Here is a 17,470-nt window from a genome sequence, read left to right as displayed (position 1 = left end):
TTATATAAATTTAATAAAAGTTATAATTCAAATCAAACTATTTCGGGAAAAAAATAAGCAGCCACGATGAACTCAACTTCCTCCTTGGTAAACTTGTTTTCTAAAAATTACAAAATATTAAACTTTTTTTAATAAACGAATCGGGTAATTAACAGCACATAAGTTGTGAGTAAGAATGCGTTACACTTGAAAATTTGTTTTAATTAAAAATACTATAAGTGAAGTGTAATAATGTAAATTTAAATATTGTATTATTAGTAAAGTTGAAAAAAACTAAAAAAGTTATATTAATTATTACCTGATTTTTTTATTTTGTACGGTATTGCGATTTTTGGAAATTTAAGATATGGAAATCCGCCGGCTTTTACATACTTTGTACCCGGAAGTAATTGGCCGAGTAGGTCATTTAAATCTAGAAATTGTATTTTGCTTCCGCTTCTATACGCATTGAATAGTTTTCTTAGTTCGTTCTATTGAATTTAAAATAAAAACTAGACATTAGAATGTTTTTAAAATAAGTATTAGAACATTTCCATTATTTTAAGACTAAAGAAGTGTAGGGCGTTAAAAATATTAGACAAAAACTGATATTTTTTTGCAACATACGAATGCCTAACCACCAGAACTTTTTAGCATATTCATATCATTTTCATAGCAATTAAAGCATTTTATCATATGAGGAAAAACAATCATCTTTATTGTATTAACTCCCCTTTTTGGGACAAAATCTGCATGAAATCGGTAATAAATAGTTATTGTTTTTATTATTTTTTTTTTATGTGTGGAAAATCATTGACTACATCATTTGATATGAATATCTTATCGTTTTACTGGTGGGATATATTTTTTGATTTTAAGAGAAAAACTGCATTGTACGAGATCCGAGGAGAAAAAAAACTGAAACTGTAAAAATCCCTTAAAAAAATGTTTCAATCATAAGATTAATTCTCCAAACCTTAATTCACCTTTTTTACAAATCAGCGAAAATTTTAGAAGAATTATTCCAACCTAATTTATATATAATAGTTGAAACTTCGAATATTTCGAGTGTCGCAGCACATACAACTTAAATAAAATAGTTTTTTGTTTACCAAAAACATTCCCGGTTTCAAAATTCGTCCTGTGTACTCTGCAACGTATGTTTCGACATCGTCTAATGTGAAAACATAGTCTGAAATTAAAAAAAAAATGTGCACATTTTTTAAATAACCAAAATTGGACTATTTACCTAGATGCAAATAAAAAAAAATAACGTGTAATCTTAAAATAATAGAGAACATTTATAAAAAAAAAAATTCATCTTATACCTCACATTTTGCTTGTTTTTTTTGTACATTATTAAACAAAGTCCCCCTATTTTTTTTAGTATTCTATCTGGATATCGAGTTGAGATTAAAAAAATAAAGAATTTACACCTAGATACAAATGACAAACTTCATTATTAAAATGTCTTTTTAATATTTTCCAAACAATTTAATCAATAAATTTATTGGATATTTTTTAATTGTTAATTACTTAATAATGTTTTTTCAATTTTTCAACACTGGAAGGGTGCTTGTTTTTTTGTTTAACCAAATTATTAGGACTATTTACTTGGAAGGAATAGAAAATAATAATGTGTAACATTATAATTCTTTTTATCGTGTCCAGACTTTATATAGATTCTTTGGACATTACAATAATAATAATAATAATGCAGTTTTATCAAACATTGTGCACATTTTTTTTTCTACGCCATTAAAAAAAGTCCCCCTTTCTTTAAATATTTTATCTAGTTATTAAGTAAAAATGTTTGTTATTATATGCAAACGAATTTACACCTATACAAATGACAAACTTGATTATTAAAATGTCTTTTCAATATTTCCTGAACAATTAACTCCATAAATTTATTGGATATTTTTGAATTGTTTATTACTTGATAATATCTCTTGTAATTCTTCAACACTGGAAAGAGCTTTGTTTGTTTGGATTTTCCCTTCTACATCATTAATGACTTCTTTTACGCCTATTAGGTTCAGATCACCATTTTCTTTATTGTCTATGCCATTTGGATTTGCATATTTCTCGACTATGTAACTAATAATTTCCTATTGTTTTTAGAATAAGAATTATACGTTAAAATATATATGTATATATTATAATTTACCCATAAAAAAAATCCATAAATAATGCAAAAAAACTACCATAATATAATAGCTTTGCTATTTTTTTCAGTGTGAAAACATTAATATCATAGTAGTTTTTCTTATTGTTATTGTATTGTTTATAAGTATAGTTACCACTTAAATAAACTCTTCGGTGCGAAGATGGGGAAGGATAAAACGTTAAATAAATTATCTTAACAATATAATACATTTTGCACAGTTAAACGAGAATTACTGAATTTTCTTTTAATCATAATTATTAAGTTCTCATTATACTTACACGATCCTTACCAGGTATGAAACCACCTTGACATTGCAAAAAGTATAACGTCAGACAAAATAAAAGTATAACGGTTTTTAAATACATTTTAATTTTTTAGAAAAAAAAGACGGATTTATAATATTTAATTCTTGGATTTTATGTCAAACTAATTTGAAACTATTTGATAGTTGTACCTATGATGCTTTATTTCACGACTGTGATTAAAGTATTGTAGTAAAAAGATAAGGCAAATGAGCTATAGTTTTTAAATGCTTTCTGAACACCGCAGTACTTATTGTAAGGAAAAATACTATTAGATTGAAAACAGTTCCAAGCCGTGTAGTTAAAGTATACATAAGATTTTTACAAATTTATCTATTATTTGTTACATTGTTTTTACAAGAAGTAAGATAAAAATACATGCTTAAAAAACAGTATTTGGTTTTTTTATGTAAACAAAATATGTGACAAACAAAACTAGTTCAGTAATAAACAAATGAATAGTGCAATTTAGCTGTAAGTATTAGATGTTTTCATGACCCAATTAACTTCCCTCCAGGTCCGATTTCTGATCTATGGATCTTTGGCCATGCCGCCTAAAAAAATTAGTTCAGTGGGTTAGAAGAAATCATGTGTCCAATTTCAAACATACATAAAAAAACATCATGTCAAAACTATACCTTTTTAGTTCCGGACCGAAGCTAAAAATATACTATAATTTTCTTAACTAATTCTGAGAAAACATTTCAAATTGAAGTTAATAAGTACAATCATTTTTAACTTTCTAATTTAATTCATATTTCCCTATTACCTATAGTTTTTATTGAATTTTTACTTATTGCAAGACAAAAACATTTTTTAAAAGTATATATTTGTTTCAGATATTACAAAATAATAGTATGAAACATGAACTATGCACAAGAATATTAATTACATACAAGAGTAAATGGTTGTCAGCAATCAATAGATTATTTAATACATTTGTATAACTGCTGACGATTTAATAACTAATATAATACAAGTAATAAAATATTTGTTTGTTTATTTTGCGATTTTCCCATTATACTTGGGTGCATACTAATTAGTCCTTTCCGTCACCTTATATTATATCAATAACTCAAAAAATGTATTATCAAACTTAATAATAAATTAATATATGACTTTATGAGTTACCCGACTTAGCTGGTATTTTTTTACTTGAATATCGAAAGCAATTGAATGAAATAAAGTGTATGGAAATCGGTTAGGGTAGGTTTCAAACAACTGAGTTTTAGCTTAGTGCCCTTGTACGCCTATAATGGACACTCCATAGGTTATTATTCTTACAACCCATTGTAATAATCAAATTGCATGCACTAAATCTTATATTTGCACACAATCAAATAATGTTATAATACATAGTATAAATTATACATTCTATAATCAACTGTATGCCCCAATCATAGTATCGCACACAATTATTAAATACTTAAATATCATTAAGTATGACAATTAAAATAAATTGAAAAATTAAATGTTATTTTAAATAAAGAATAATACACAAATACACTGAGTCAGCGTTCCGCATGAAAAAACCATCTACATGGGGACATTTTATAATTCCCTACTATTAATGGGAGTGACGCATAATCACACCCTAAAAAAGCCAAAACAACAGGCCTACTGCCGTCCAGTTGTTTAGCCACGCTTAACTGCTACTCACCAATCGTTTAATGGGCAAGGCACGAAAGTATGGTTAATGATTCGTATGTAATTGTGTATACCTTTCTTCTTTTAAGACTGGTAACCTTGGAATTGGATAACCAAATAGACTTAACTTCCAAATGAGTTTTGTGTGGTCCCTCGAGTAGTTGTCAAGCAGCCTGAGAGGGGATAACCATAGCTAAAGAGTGTAAAATACAAACGACAGTTTGATCTATGTAAAAATTATGAACAGGTCATACACCAAAATTCAATGTCTGTAAGCCCATAATAGTATTCGAAATTCCCATTTATAGTGTTCAAGTCAATTTTTGGATTCTTTTACCATGAAAAAAAAAATGTTGACTGTAGGTATTTTTTATTACACGTGATATAGGTACATAAAAGGTATATTATGTTAGACCTATCTTCAGACTAAGGCAATAAGGGATATTCAACCAAGACTGTTACAACTAAATATTAATTCATTTTTAAAATTTAAACATACCATGTGTACATTAATTGATAATTATTATAGCTATTATTTATTTTAACTCCCTGTAGAATTGCAAATGTTTTATATTATTCGATTTTTTATGTAAAGTACAGAACAAAAGTCTGAAAAAAAATATTAAAAGAACAACTGCTGTGACCTTATTACAATAACAAGAGTTTTAGATACCGATTTTGGTATAGCCGTAGACTTTTTATCATTAAAAAAAATATTATCGAAAAAAAAAACAACTGGCTAACCGATAAGCTAATATGAAAAAAACAAAATGTGTCTTTATGATTCACACCTAGAATACGAAAAAGCCGGTGTAGTGGGGTCGGGGCATAGTGGGGACGGAGATGATATACTGGTCTTCAAGAATTACTATTACTGAAAGGGATAAGATTACATTCAAATAATCGTTTCGACTGTAATCTGTGGACACTGCACCTCACCTTAATACTTTCTTACTGTGCTTCCGTAAATCGAGTATAATTGATTTTAAGTTCCGAACCGCGTTGTAATCGTCGTTCTAAACTTAAAAAACGGCGTAAAGCAATATTATAAGATTTCCCTATAGGTCGGGCTATCTTTCAAAGAAAGCGACACTGTAAATTGACCGTCGACGTCGTGCTTAACGCTTCGCTCAAAAAGCTTTTTACACAGTATTTTATCCAGCCTGTACACGGTCTTATTTTTTACTTTTTCTAACTGCCAAAATTTAACGATTTTTTCTTCCAAACTGGACGAAAAAGAAATTTCGGTATCAGAGTTACTGGTATAGAGCCGATAAAACATTATTTATTGATCCCTCGAGGGTGGGAGGGGAAGTGCGGTTGGGAAATGCGCGCAGATAAAAATAATACTACACTCCACCTTTCCTCCTGCCCTAAACTTGAAACTTCAATGACTGTCAATGAATTAGTTACCCGAAACTGGTTATCGACCAGTCAGAATTTTTAGTACATTATTCTGAACTTGAAAAATTAATCAAATATATACGTTACCATTTAAGTTTCACAAGTTGCTATCAAATAAACTAAGTTTGGAGGAGGGTATAAACAAAAAAAAATTTTGAAAAATTGAGATCACATTGTATAAAAACAATATGACAAAAAAATTGTAATTTCTTATTAAATCCTATGAGTTATTGAGTGGCTCATAATTTAAAAATCACCCTGTATGTATTAAAATTTAATAATTTAGTGAATATTATATTAAATTCCTTTTTTAAGCAAAGAATATATGTTTTGAAAAATAGTAGGAAAAAGTGGTTGAAAATTTTTTTTATTTGTTTTTTTTTTCTAACCGTAGTTATAGAAATTAAAATTAAACTTAAAGAGAGGTAAACTGTATAGTGTATAGTGATATTACATGTAAAATTGGTTTTTATATGTTCTAACAGAAAAATAATTTTCAGGGACAAAAAATATTGTGGAAACTTAAAAACAACAATTCGCAAAACTAATAGTAGTATACATTGACCTATATAGAACAAAAAATAAGTTGTTTTTCAGTAAAATGTTTTCACATATGAAACATCTGTACAAATGAGAACAGTTACAACGACAAAAACAGCAGAAAAAAAATAAGAACAATTTTGTTTTAACAACAATGAATAGATTTTCAATTGAAACCTATGCGTCGATAAAATATCTATTTATATTTTATATTGCAAATTGAGAACAATTTTCAAAAAATATTGGCCATAATATCCTAAGAACAAAAAAATTATAAGCAGTATGGTGCTATGATAAAACAAAACCAAAATATATTGAACAAACAATAGAGTATTATATTGTAATAAATACTCATTTAATACAATTTTTCTACATATTAGCCCCTTAAAAAAAAAAATAAATACTGTTAAAAGTAATCAGTACATCCTATAAATAATAACGGCCTTTGCCATGTTTGAGAAGTTATATTTATTAACAGATTTCTAAATACGTAGAAAGAGAAATTATTTTTGGATACCCACATCAAACATTTTTTTATTAAACAACTTTTCATTTACCGATATTATTTTTAAAAAATTGTCAAAAAATAAATAATTATGTTCACTCGCGCTCTTGACATGTAGCTTTTATGATGGTAAAAAATTTGAGTTATTTGAGACTGGTGTATATTTTGTAATAATTATTATTTCGGCTCAATGGGGCTGATGCACCATTGAAGGCGATATTTTCTATGCAAAACCATAGGCGTAATTATGGGGTGGACCGTGAATGGTCCATCTCTAGATAACCCTCCCTATTAGCTCAGTGGCTGCATAAAAAATGTACCATATTTTATAAAAAAACTTCAAATTTAATTTTGAAAAATGTTTTAATATTAATTGGTTTTTGTAAGTCACTAAAAAGGATTATGATAAAAATTCATATTTTGAAGTTCCAAAAAAGCCAATAACTTTTGTAAAAATTATAAGTTTAATTGCATTTAATATTTTTTGACCCATCTTAAGTGGGGTTGAAGTGGCCTGTTTGTTGAATACTTTATGCCTAAAAGCCTGACATAATTACGCCAGTTCAAGATGGTTAGATTTCAATTCTGTAAAAATATTTGCCACTTTTCTAGGTTAACGTATGTTAATGGTTCTTTTTAAAATGCTTTACGGCTATTGTAGAAATCAAATTAAAAAAAAAAAATGTCAAAAGGCTACGGCTCTTTTTACTGATGTTATAAACTTCAAAGTCCAATCAAATTTTATTTTACTAAAAATATGAATATCAAAATATATTTTACAGGTTGTTTTAAGATATTCCAAAATCATCCCGCCCAAAACCTCTTACTGAAGGGAGATAATTACAATGACCTTGAAATAACATTCTATCATAAAAAAACCAAAAATTATTCACATAGGTTGTTTTTTTTATTATTATAGAAAATCGACAATAAACCGGCATTTAACGACCCATTAAAAATTTAGCTTTTTCTAAGGGTAGAACTTTAAAACATTTTTATAAAAAATTAATATCATTATGGTACTTCATAATTATATAATAATCAATGTGTTTAATTGTAATTATGTGTCAGATTTAGTAGGTATTACAATTAGCTCGTTTAGGTCTCTACTATAAAATTAACATTCATATAATATTTAAGGCAAACATTATCGTTATTTTTTTTTTTATCTAGTCTTGGGCGTTTACAAAAACAATCTGTATTATATTATTATGTATTATATTATTGAGTTTACTGTTTTTGTATTGCAAAAAAAAAAGGATTGCAATGAGTCATGTTCAAGTAATTAAATAAGAATTATATTCTGGTTATAATAATATATAAAGTGCCGTAGGAACAATTATCGAGTAGTTTTCTTAGTAAAAATTGTAATGTATTAAAATAATATTCTATTTTTCTTTGTGGTAGCGCAATGCTCCTTGCACTGTCAGGGTGTTATTCTTCAATCGATTCTTCCAGAAGAACTTGTGAGTATGACAAACACTTGATATTTATGATAATTAGAAAATACTAAAATTCTTGCTTAGGTAAGTAGTATATACTTATTTAATACTTTTTTGTTTAGAAAATGTATCTTATTATTTTTACAAAGTACATTTTTTTGTTAAACGACCTTAAATTAAATATTGAAGGATATAATAAATCATAAATTGAAAATATTGTCGTATTAAACAAACCACCTTGGGATTTGTGCACACAGACATTTTAGTAAATTTTATTTCCACTGCCGTTTCGAATATTCATAAAACCCAATAGTAATATAATAAGTTCTAACAAAATAAAAGAGCAAAATGATTTATTATTTAATCAAAATTACAATAATTGTATGTGACAAACTTCATACATAAAAAATATATACTTATATATGTAATATATTTAATAAAAGTTATAATTTAAATCAAAATATTAGGAAAAAAATAACGTAAGACAATGAAATCAACTTCGTCCCTCGTGAACTTGAGTTCTAAAATTACAAAATATTTTTAATAAAAAAATCAATGCGCTACAATTGCAAATTTGTTTTATTTAAAAATATTGTAAATGAAGTATAATGATGTAAATTAAAATATTACATTATAAGTAAAGTTAAAAATGTTTTAAAAATTATATTGATTATTACCTGATTTTTCTATTTTGTACGGTATTGCGGTTTTCAGGAATTGAAGATATGGAAATCCGACTTTTACATACTTCTTCGTCGGATTTATTTTGCCAAGTAGGTCTTTTAACTGTTGAAAGCTTATTTTTCTTGTGTCTCCATACTTATCAAATAGTTTTTTTAGTTCTTTCTGTTGATTTCAGAATAAAAACTAGACATTAGAATGTTTTTCAAAAAGAGTAAAAGCAAAATGTACATTGTTTTAAGAACAAGGAAATGTATGGCGTTAAACAAATTAAAATAATAACTGGCTTTTCTATAGCGTTTTTAGCATAATCATATCAATTTCTTAGCATTTAAAGCATTTTTTCATATGTGGAAAAACTGCAATCTTACAAAAATTGTTCAATTACAAGATTAATTCTCTAGACCAGTGGTGAGCAACCTGAGGGTCATCAAATTTTAAAAGGGGGTCACCAATAAAATTTACAATGTATTAAACTTATGTAATTAGTATAAAAATGGGGGATCGCCTGATCGAGGTAAATTAATTTGAGGGTCGTGGATCAAAAAAGGTTGCGCCCACTGCTCTAGACAATAATTTCTAATTTGTACAAATCCGCAAGAATCTTACAAAAATTATGCCAACCTTATTTATATAGAATAGTTGAATTTCGAGATATTTAGAACATACAACTTAACTAACATTTTATATGGCATATAGTTTTTTATTTACCATAAAATTTCCTGAATCCATCATATATTTTCCAATGTATTCTGCGACGTATGTTCTGACATCGGGAAATGTGAAAACATAGTCTGAAATTTAAAAAAAAACTTGCACATTTTTTAAAGAACAAAATTTGGACTATTTACCCCAAAGGAATTGAAAATAATAAAGTTTAACTTTTTAATAATAACAACAATGTGGTAAATATACAGTTTTATGAAGATTTATCATTTATAACTTTGCTCTTTTTTTTGTACATCATTGAAAAATGTCCCCCATTTTTTTTTAATATTCTATCTAGATATTTAGTTAGGATAATTTATTAAAATATGTAACAATATTTACACCTATACAAATGAAAAACATCATTATTAAAATGTCTTTTCAATATTTCCTGAACAATTTATTCAATAAATTTATTGGATATATTTGCATTGTTTATTACTTGATAACATCTCTTGCAATTCTTCAACACTAGAAAGTTTTTCGGTTTTTTGGAATTGCACTGCTACTTCATCAATGACTTCTTTTACGCCTATTAGGTTCAGATCGCCATTTTCTTCATTGTCTATGCCATCTGGATTAGCATATTCGTTGATTATGTAACTAATAGTTCTCTATTATTTTCAATAAAAGAATTAGACGTTAAAATGTATATTATAATTTACACATAAAAATTAAAACCCCAAATTACCAGACGTATTTGTTATGCGGATTTTTTCAAAGTGTTAACGTTAATTTTAATTGTTATTGTATTGTTTATAAGTGTAGTTATCACTTAAATAAACTCTTCGGTGCGAAAATGGAGAAGAATAAAACCCCAAAAAATGTATCTAAATAATAGAATACATTTTGCTCATAAATAGGCAAGTATCGCAGAATTGTCTATCAATCATAATTAATAAGTGCCTGTTATACTTACATGATCCTTACCACGTATGAAATCGCCCTGACATTGCGAAAAGTATAACGTCACGCCGAATAACAGTATAATGTTTTTCAAATACATGTTAACTTTTTAGACTATAAACGCGAGTTTAGAATATTAAATTATCAGATTTTAAGTCGAAACTAATTTGAAACTATTTGATATGTGTACCAATGTTGCTTTATTTAACGACTGTGATTAAAATATTGTTGTAAAAAAATAAAGACAAATTAGCTATGGTTGTATAGGTTTTAAATGGTTTCTGAATTACCACAGTACTTATTGTGAGAATGGATACTGCAAGATTGAAAACAGCTCCAAGTTTTTTTAGCTCATAGAAAAAACATATTTTTATTTTATGTTATTGCAAATGTTATAACGTTTATATATACATACGATTATTAAACGTTTATTTGTTATTTGTTACGTTGCTTTTCTTGTAAGATAAAAACACACGCTTAAAAGAACAGTATTTTATTTATTTGTGTAAACAAAATATGTAACGAACAAACCGAGTTTAGTAATTATTATTATATAATATTTCCACGTACCTTATCCTAGTCCAGCGATGATGAAGATGTTGTTACATGATTCAATTTAAAACCTTTTACTATAAGAATAATATTATGTTGTTGCACTATTCTACACTTATAGTCTTTTTTAAAGTAACGATGTCTTTTGCCAATATGATAATACTGACAATACTATGACAATACTTATGCAAATTGACCTTACTTAATCATTGTGATCATAATATCGATCAGTTTATTAAATTGACAGTTTTCATTAGCTGTGTTATCAAGGACTTAATCTGTACTCATGATAGCTTCTTTTCCTGTCGACCTGATTACTCGTAGCACCTCTACAGATCCGAAATGCTAATAAATATATATATATATATATATATTAAAAAAACGACGTTCAGTTAAGAGGTCATAGGTTGTATTTTTATTATTAAGGTTATTTGACTAACAGTTTCGGTTTTAAACATATTATATTTAATGATATTAATTGTAAAAGTTTCAACAAAATATACTAAAAATAACTTGTGTAAAAAACTGTTAGAATTTTTTTTAGAGTTTTTACATATTAAAAAAAGCTAACTTATAATAAGCAATTTATGAATGACCTGTATCAACCTGTATGTATAGCATATTTACTGTTAAGGTATTATAATTGGACAACGGTTTATAAAATTTATAAATAATTTATAGTGTTGCATATGAATAAAATGAGTTTCAATCAAATATTATAATGATTAATATACTTTGTGTTTTTCGAGAAAACGCGGTCAAGACTTTTTATTGGAAGTAAGTCGAAAGATTGGGACGTAGCTTATCACTAATGCCATCAAATTATTATTTATTTCAAGCATTTTTCTATAACAATTTTTATTTTTTACTTAGTTACTCCGGTTTACTACCTATTATATTTTATTTTTACGTTTAGTGTTAACACCTTTGTGCCGTTTAAACTTGACTTATTCAAATATACGCAGAACACATGTGATATTCTTTGCCAAATCACGCACCATAATTTGAATTTTGCATCTCGATGTGACCAACAGAAAAATAGCTGTATGCCTGTATACGTATAATATTTCTTTTAAATAAAAAATTGTACTTCTATGTAGTTGAATACAGTTTTTTTTTTAATATTTCCATCCAAGTCAGTGAGTTGTCCTTTTCCAGCCCTCGTAATCGCGGCATTGCTTTTACTGGGAGTAAAATTTATTTTTTTCACGATAGTTCTTTTATCAGTATTTATATTCCTACCGTATACTGATTCGTATCGAAGCGTTTATTTAAAGTAGTCTTATCACTTAAGCTATAATATGCTCGGATCTCACTATACTCTGACCCTACAGTACTGTATCAGTACACAGTTCACATAAGCAGTTTAAAAAGAATATACAGTTACATCTGTGTGATAAAAACCTAAAATGTGATGACTGATTCGAGAACATTGTGAAATTGTAATTTTGCTATAACAAATTTTGTTATTATGATTTTGACTTTTATCGATATTTGTATGTCTACCATTACAGATTGGCATCAGAGCGTTTTTTTAAAAGTGGTTTTAATACTTTTATTTTAAAAAATTCCTCACTCCGTCCCCACTATATTTTGATCCCATTAGTCTCAATCCCTCTGTACTGGCTTACTGGGATAGATTCACTTTCAAATAAACACATTTGATGCTAATTTGTAAACAGTTTGTACTGTGCTTTGTTTAGACTGTACTGGTTTGAACATACTTACAGCTGAGTTCTTTTATCACTTATAGTTGTAATATATCCTGTAAACCTGTGACCTCACGATACGCCTACTCCGCTGTACTGGCTGTATACGTTTTAGAGTAGCTAACTTACCTATAATAAAACAATTTATGAATCACTTAATTTCGTTATATATCAACGAAACGCAAATTTCAAATGTGTATCCAGCACAAAAACTTATCCATGTTTAAATCAGCCGCGATCGGGTACTTATACTTAAAGTAATATAATAAGTTCTAACAAAATAAAAGAGCAAAATGATTTATTATTTAATCAAAACTACAATAATTGTATGTGACAAACCACGTACAAAAATATATATTCATATATAGATAAATTTAATAAAAGTTATAATATAAATCCAACTATTTACTGAAAAAATAATCAACGACGATGAACTCAACTTCCTCATTAGCAAACTTGTTTACTGAAAGTACAAATTGTTAAACATTTTTTAACAAGCTAATCAAATAATTAACAGCAAATAAGTTGTGAATAAGAATGCGTTACACTTGCAATCATTTTTTATTTCAAAATATTGTAAGTAAACATATAATGATTTAAATTTAAATATTACATTATCAGTAAAGTTAAAATAATAATAAAAGTATATTGATTATTACTTGATATTTCCGTTTTGTACGGTATTGCGGTTTTCGGGAATTGAAGATATGGAAATCCGCCGGCTTTTATATACTTTGTACCCGGAGATAATTCGCCAAGAAGGGTTTTTAAAACTTGAAAGTTTATTCCGTTTGTGTTTCCATACCAATTAAAAAGATCTGTAATTCTAGTCTATTAATTTTAGAACAAATACTAGGCATTAGAATTTTTTCAAAAAGATTAACAACAAATTGTTCACTATCTTAAGATTAAACTAGTGTAAGACGTTAAAAAAATTTAAGCAAAACTGATTTTTCTACAGCAACATATGAAGGCCTAACCATTAGATTTTTTTTAGCATAATCATATCATTTTCATAGAAATTAAAGCATATGAGGAAAAACAATAATATTTATTGTATGTACTCTCCTTTTTGGGACAAAATCTGCATGAAATCGGTAAAAAATAGTTATTGTTTTTATTTTTTTTTTATGTGTGGAAAATCATTGACTACATAATTTGCTATGAACATCTTATCGTTTTACTGGTGGCACGTATCTATATATATTTTTTGATTTAAGAGAAAAACTGTATTGTACGAGATCCGAGAAGAAAAAAAACTGAAACTGTAAAAATTCCTAAAAATATTGTTTCAATCATAAGATTAATTCTCCAAACAATAATTCACCTTTTTTACAAATCAGCGAAAATCTTACAAGAATTATTCCAAACTATTTTATATATAATAGTTAAAACTTGGAATATCTCGAGTGTCCCAGCACACAACACTTAACTAAAATTTTATTTGGCAGATAGTTTTTTGTTTACCAAAGACCTTCCCGGCTTCAAAACTTGTCCTGTGTATTCTGCGAAGTACTTTTTGACATCGTCAAATGTGAATAAATAGCCTGAAATTGAAAAAAAATTTGCACATTTTTTAAATAACCAAATTAGGATTATTTACTTGGAAGGAATAGAAAAAAATAATGTGTAACATTTTAATTCTTCTTATCGTGTCCAGACTTTATATAGATGCTTTGGACATAATAATAATAATAATTATAATGTAATACTTATACAGTTTTATCGAACATTTTAAACTAAAAAAAAAAATTGATATTATACTATACAATGTGCACATTTTTTTTTCTACATCATTAAAAAAAGTCCCCCTTTCTTTAAATTTTTTATCTAGTTATTAAGTAAAAATGTTTGTTATTATATGCAAACGAATTTACACCTATACAAATGACAAACTTGATTATTAAAATGTCTTTTCAATATTTCCTGAACAATTAACTCCATAAATTTATTGGATATTTTTGAATTGTTTATTACTTGATAATAGCACTTTTAATTCTTCAACACTGGAAAGAGGTTTGTTTATTTGGAGTTGCACTTCTACATCATCAATGACTTCTTTTACGCCTATTAGGTTCAGATCGCCATTTTCTTCATTGTCTATGCCATTTGGATTTGCATATTTCTCGACTATGTAACTAATAATTTCCTATTGTTTTTAGAATAAGAATTAGACGTTAAAATGTATATTATAATTTACACATAAAAATGAAAACCCCAAACTTCCAGACGTATTTGTTATGCGGATTTTTTCAAAGTGTTAACGTTAATTTTAATTGTTATTGTATTGTTTACAAGTGTAGTTATAACTTAAATATACTCTTCGGTACGAAGACGGGGAAGGATAAAACATTTAATAAATTATCTTAACAATATAACACATTTTGCACATTGTTCATCTAGAATCACTGAATTTTCTATCAATCATTAATAACTACTGCTCGTTTTACTTACACGTTGATCATTAGATATACGAGTACCCAGACATTGTGAAATGTATAGCGTCACGCAGATTAATAGTATAATGTTTTTCAAATACATGTTAACTTTTTATACTATAAACAGGTATTTAAAATATTAAATTATTAGATTTGAAGTCAAAACTAATTTCAAACAATTTAATATTTGTACCTATAATGTATTTTTGTATTATAATTATTGTTGTAAAAAAATGAATACAAACCAGCTATAGTTATAGCTTTTAAATGGTTTCTGAATTACCGCAGTACTTATTGTGAGAATGGATACTGCAAGATTGAAAACAGTTCCAAGCTGTGTAGCTTAATTGTTATAACTTTTATGTATACATAAGATTTTTACACATTTATGTATTATTTATTACATTGTTTTTCTTATAAATTAAAAACACATGCTTAAAAACAGTATTTGGGTTTTTTGTGTAAACAAAATATGTGACAAACAAAACTAGTAATAAACAAGTGTTCTTTTGATTAAAAACAAATGAGTAGTGCAATTTAGCTATAAATATTAGATGTTTTCTTGGCCTAATTAAGTTCCTTCTAGGTCTTATTTCTGATACATGGATCTTTGGCCATGCCGCCTAAAAAAATTAGTTCAGTGCGTTCAGAAGAAATCATGTGTCCAATATCAATCAAACATACATTAAAAAATCATCATGCCAAAACTATACCTTTTTAGCTCCGGTCCGAAGCTAAAATTATACTATAATTTTCTCAACTAATTCTGAGAGTACATTTCAAATTGAAGTTAATAAGTACAATAATTTTTAACTTTCTAATTTAATTCATATTTCCCTATTACCTATAGTTTTTATTGATTTTTTACTTATTGCAAGACAATATGATATGTTAAAATTAAAAAAAAAAAAATATTTAATTTTAACTGTCTTGGTTGAGTATCCCCGTGCCTTAGTTTGAAGATAGGTCTAACTGTAGTATTACAACCAGATCAAATAAAGTCATTCAACAATCGAGTAGGGTGTGTTTAGTGTGACCTGTCCACAGTTTAAGTACATCACATTTAACAAGCCTAAATATATGCGAAATTATTGAAACGCAAAAACCAATAAAAGGCATAACCTATCATTAAAAACCAATAATACTTCCTTTGCTGTGCGCAAAATCTAAAATGTAAATTGTATGTTAACAATTAGAATTTTTTAAACGACAAAACTTTATAGAAAATTCAAACAGCTTTTTCAATGCGTTTTGGGTACAAATTATATTGAATATTTAATAAAAATAAATATGCACCAACTACAGACACAGTACATATTAAAGTCATTGTGACTGTGTAATTTTTACAAGTTGAGTTATTAACATACCTCCGTTTTTTTTATTATTCTACAAAAACAGGGCGTTTTAAAAAATAACATAATATTACATCAAATTCACATTGTGATATCCTACCAAGTACCTATGGACTGTGAGCTAAGTTTATAAATTGCATATTACGTTTAATAGGTAAATTTATTTTTAATCAATAATTGTAATAGCTATAACATTAAAACATTTTATCAGAGTTTTGCGATTATTTAAAAAACCCTTAAAAAATGTATTATTGTTACCTATTGATGTAAACATTTGGGGAATTTTGTTAGTATTTCTTGGTCGTTCATGTACAGTGTACACAGGTGACACACGGTAGGCAAGACAGACCTATTGCAAACATTGGCGCATTTTGTAAATACATAACGAATAATTATTTGTCTACTAATATATTATGATATATACTTGGGTTAAAAAACCGTACAGTTTTCTTAGCTTTATGTTTTGACCTTATGAAGTCCTTACACCTACGACCCGGCGTTGTCCACGTCAATTAAATCTTTTAAAAGATAAACTACAATCATTGTAAATTATTTATTTCCCTACACACAAATAAAAGTAATATAATAAAATATGTTTAAAAATGTTATTTCAGTAAAAAAATAAAATAGAAAACCCTTTGTACGATATCGAAAACAACTTGTGGTTCGATGTGTAAACATAGCCGAATTATTTAATCACAATTATAAACCGTTTCGCCTAAATAACTAAGAAAAACATGTATTAAGAAATTACTAATGTACAATAATGGTCAACCTAGTTTTGTACCTACATATTTTATCTGTACAACTGTAGTTGTACCATAATGATCAAAGTTTAACGTAGAACTCTTACAATAGTATTATATTATGTTATAAGCCGAAAGGCCGGAGATTTTTGGTTTTTTTAGATGTTTTTAGTTATTTATATAATTTTGTAAACAAAAAATTAAAAAATATGTTAGCGTTTGAATTTTTTATTTTCAGTAATCTGTTCATTAGCTATGACTTTGTAGAGATACTACATTTCCTCTTCATAAATATTATCATGTTTCTTCGGTTTTCCAAAACCGGTAGAACTTAAAATTCATATTTATGTTTGCAGTGTCCAATTTGTGATAAAATTCTAACAACTAGG

General features: G+C 27.1%; 3 protein-coding genes across 4 annotated transcripts; all 3 read right to left on the bottom strand.

The window, feature by feature from the left end:
* LOC126837319 (uncharacterized) lies at positions 1–2,692 on the bottom strand. The gene is made up of 5 exons (XM_050571178.1): positions 2,428–2,692; positions 1,919–2,090; positions 1,092–1,171; positions 299–470; positions 1–100 (listed from the first exon to the last, which is right to left on the bottom strand). The coding sequence occupies exons 1-5, from the start codon at positions 2,512–2,514 to the stop codon at positions 33–35; spliced, it is 579 nt and encodes a 192-aa protein (XP_050427135.1). The 5' UTR covers positions 2,515–2,692; the 3' UTR covers positions 1–32.
* Positions 2,693–8,433: 5,741 nt separating this feature from the next.
* Positions 8,434–10,457, bottom strand: LOC126837318 (uncharacterized). The gene is made up of 5 exons (XM_050571177.1): positions 10,298–10,457; positions 9,821–9,992; positions 9,382–9,464; positions 8,667–8,835; positions 8,434–8,510 (listed from the first exon to the last, which is right to left on the bottom strand). Exons 1-5 carry the CDS (start codon positions 10,382–10,384, stop codon positions 8,440–8,442), a joined length of 582 nt encoding a protein of 193 aa, XP_050427134.1. The 5' UTR covers positions 10,385–10,457; the 3' UTR covers positions 8,434–8,439.
* Positions 10,458–12,888: 2,431 nt separating this feature from the next.
* LOC126837320 (uncharacterized) lies at positions 12,889–15,329 on the bottom strand. 2 transcript variants are annotated; one of them, XM_050571180.1, is made up of 6 exons: positions 15,229–15,329; positions 15,000–15,100; positions 14,523–14,694; positions 14,013–14,092; positions 13,205–13,376; positions 12,889–13,008 (listed from the first exon to the last, which is right to left on the bottom strand). In XM_050571180.1, exons 2-6 carry the CDS (start codon positions 15,084–15,086, stop codon positions 12,947–12,949), a joined length of 573 nt encoding a protein of 190 aa, XP_050427137.1. In that variant the 5' UTR covers positions 15,087–15,100; positions 15,229–15,329; the 3' UTR covers positions 12,889–12,946. The 2 variants fall into 2 exon arrangements, with proteins under 2 accessions (XP_050427137.1, XP_050427136.1); XM_050571179.1 differs by lacking the exon at positions 15,229–15,329 and having other exon boundaries at positions 15,000–15,170.
* Between the last annotated feature and the right edge of the window lie 2,141 nt (positions 15,330–17,470).

Source organism: Adelges cooleyi, unplaced genomic scaffold (genome assembly GCF_023614345.1).
Source record: "Adelges cooleyi isolate 19-005CV unplaced genomic scaffold, UGA_ACOO_1.1 ACOO_flye_CR_arks_rails_tigmint_CR_PRNA_248, whole genome shotgun sequence".
Lineage (NCBI taxonomy): Eukaryota > Metazoa > Arthropoda > Insecta > Hemiptera > Adelgidae > Adelges > Adelges cooleyi.
The sequence above is the reverse complement of the archived record's forward strand: the minus strand, read 5'-3'. Positions and strand labels throughout refer to the sequence as shown.

Excerpts from the sequence above, each read along its gene's own strand:
- LOC126837319 (XM_050571178.1), bottom strand. The coding sequence starts at position 2,514 with ATGTATTTAAAAACCGTTATACTTTTATTTTGTCTGACGTTATACTTT. Across the intron at positions 2,091-2,427 it reads TCATACCTGGTAAGGATCGT|GAAATTATTAGTTACATAGT; the intron begins GTAAGTATAATG and ends TAAAAACAATAG. Across the intron at positions 101-298 it reads GTACAAAATAAAAAAATCAG|AAAACAAGTTTACCAAGGAG; the intron begins GTAATAATTAAT and ends TGTAATTTTTAG.
- LOC126837320 (XM_050571180.1), bottom strand. The coding sequence starts at position 15,086 with ATGTATTTGAAAAACATTATACTATTAATCTGCGTGACGCTATACATT. Across the intron at positions 14,093-14,522 it reads ATTAAAAGTGCTATTATCAA|GCTATTTATTCACATTTGAC; the intron begins GTAATAAACAAT and ends TTTCAATTTCAG. Across the intron at positions 13,009-13,204 it reads GTACAAAACGGAAATATCAA|TAAACAAGTTTGCTAATGAG; the intron begins GTAATAATCAAT and ends TTGTACTTTCAG.
- LOC126837318 (XM_050571177.1), bottom strand. The coding sequence starts at position 10,384 with ATGTATTTGAAAAACATTATACTGTTATTCGGCGTGACGTTATACTTT. Across the intron at positions 9,465-9,820 it reads ATTGCAAGAGATGTTATCAA|ACTATGTTTTCACATTTCCC; the intron begins GTAATAAACAAT and ends TTTAAATTTCAG. Across the intron at positions 8,511-8,666 it reads GTACAAAATAGAAAAATCAG|AACTCAAGTTCACGAGGGAC; the intron begins GTAATAATCAAT and ends TTGTAATTTTAG.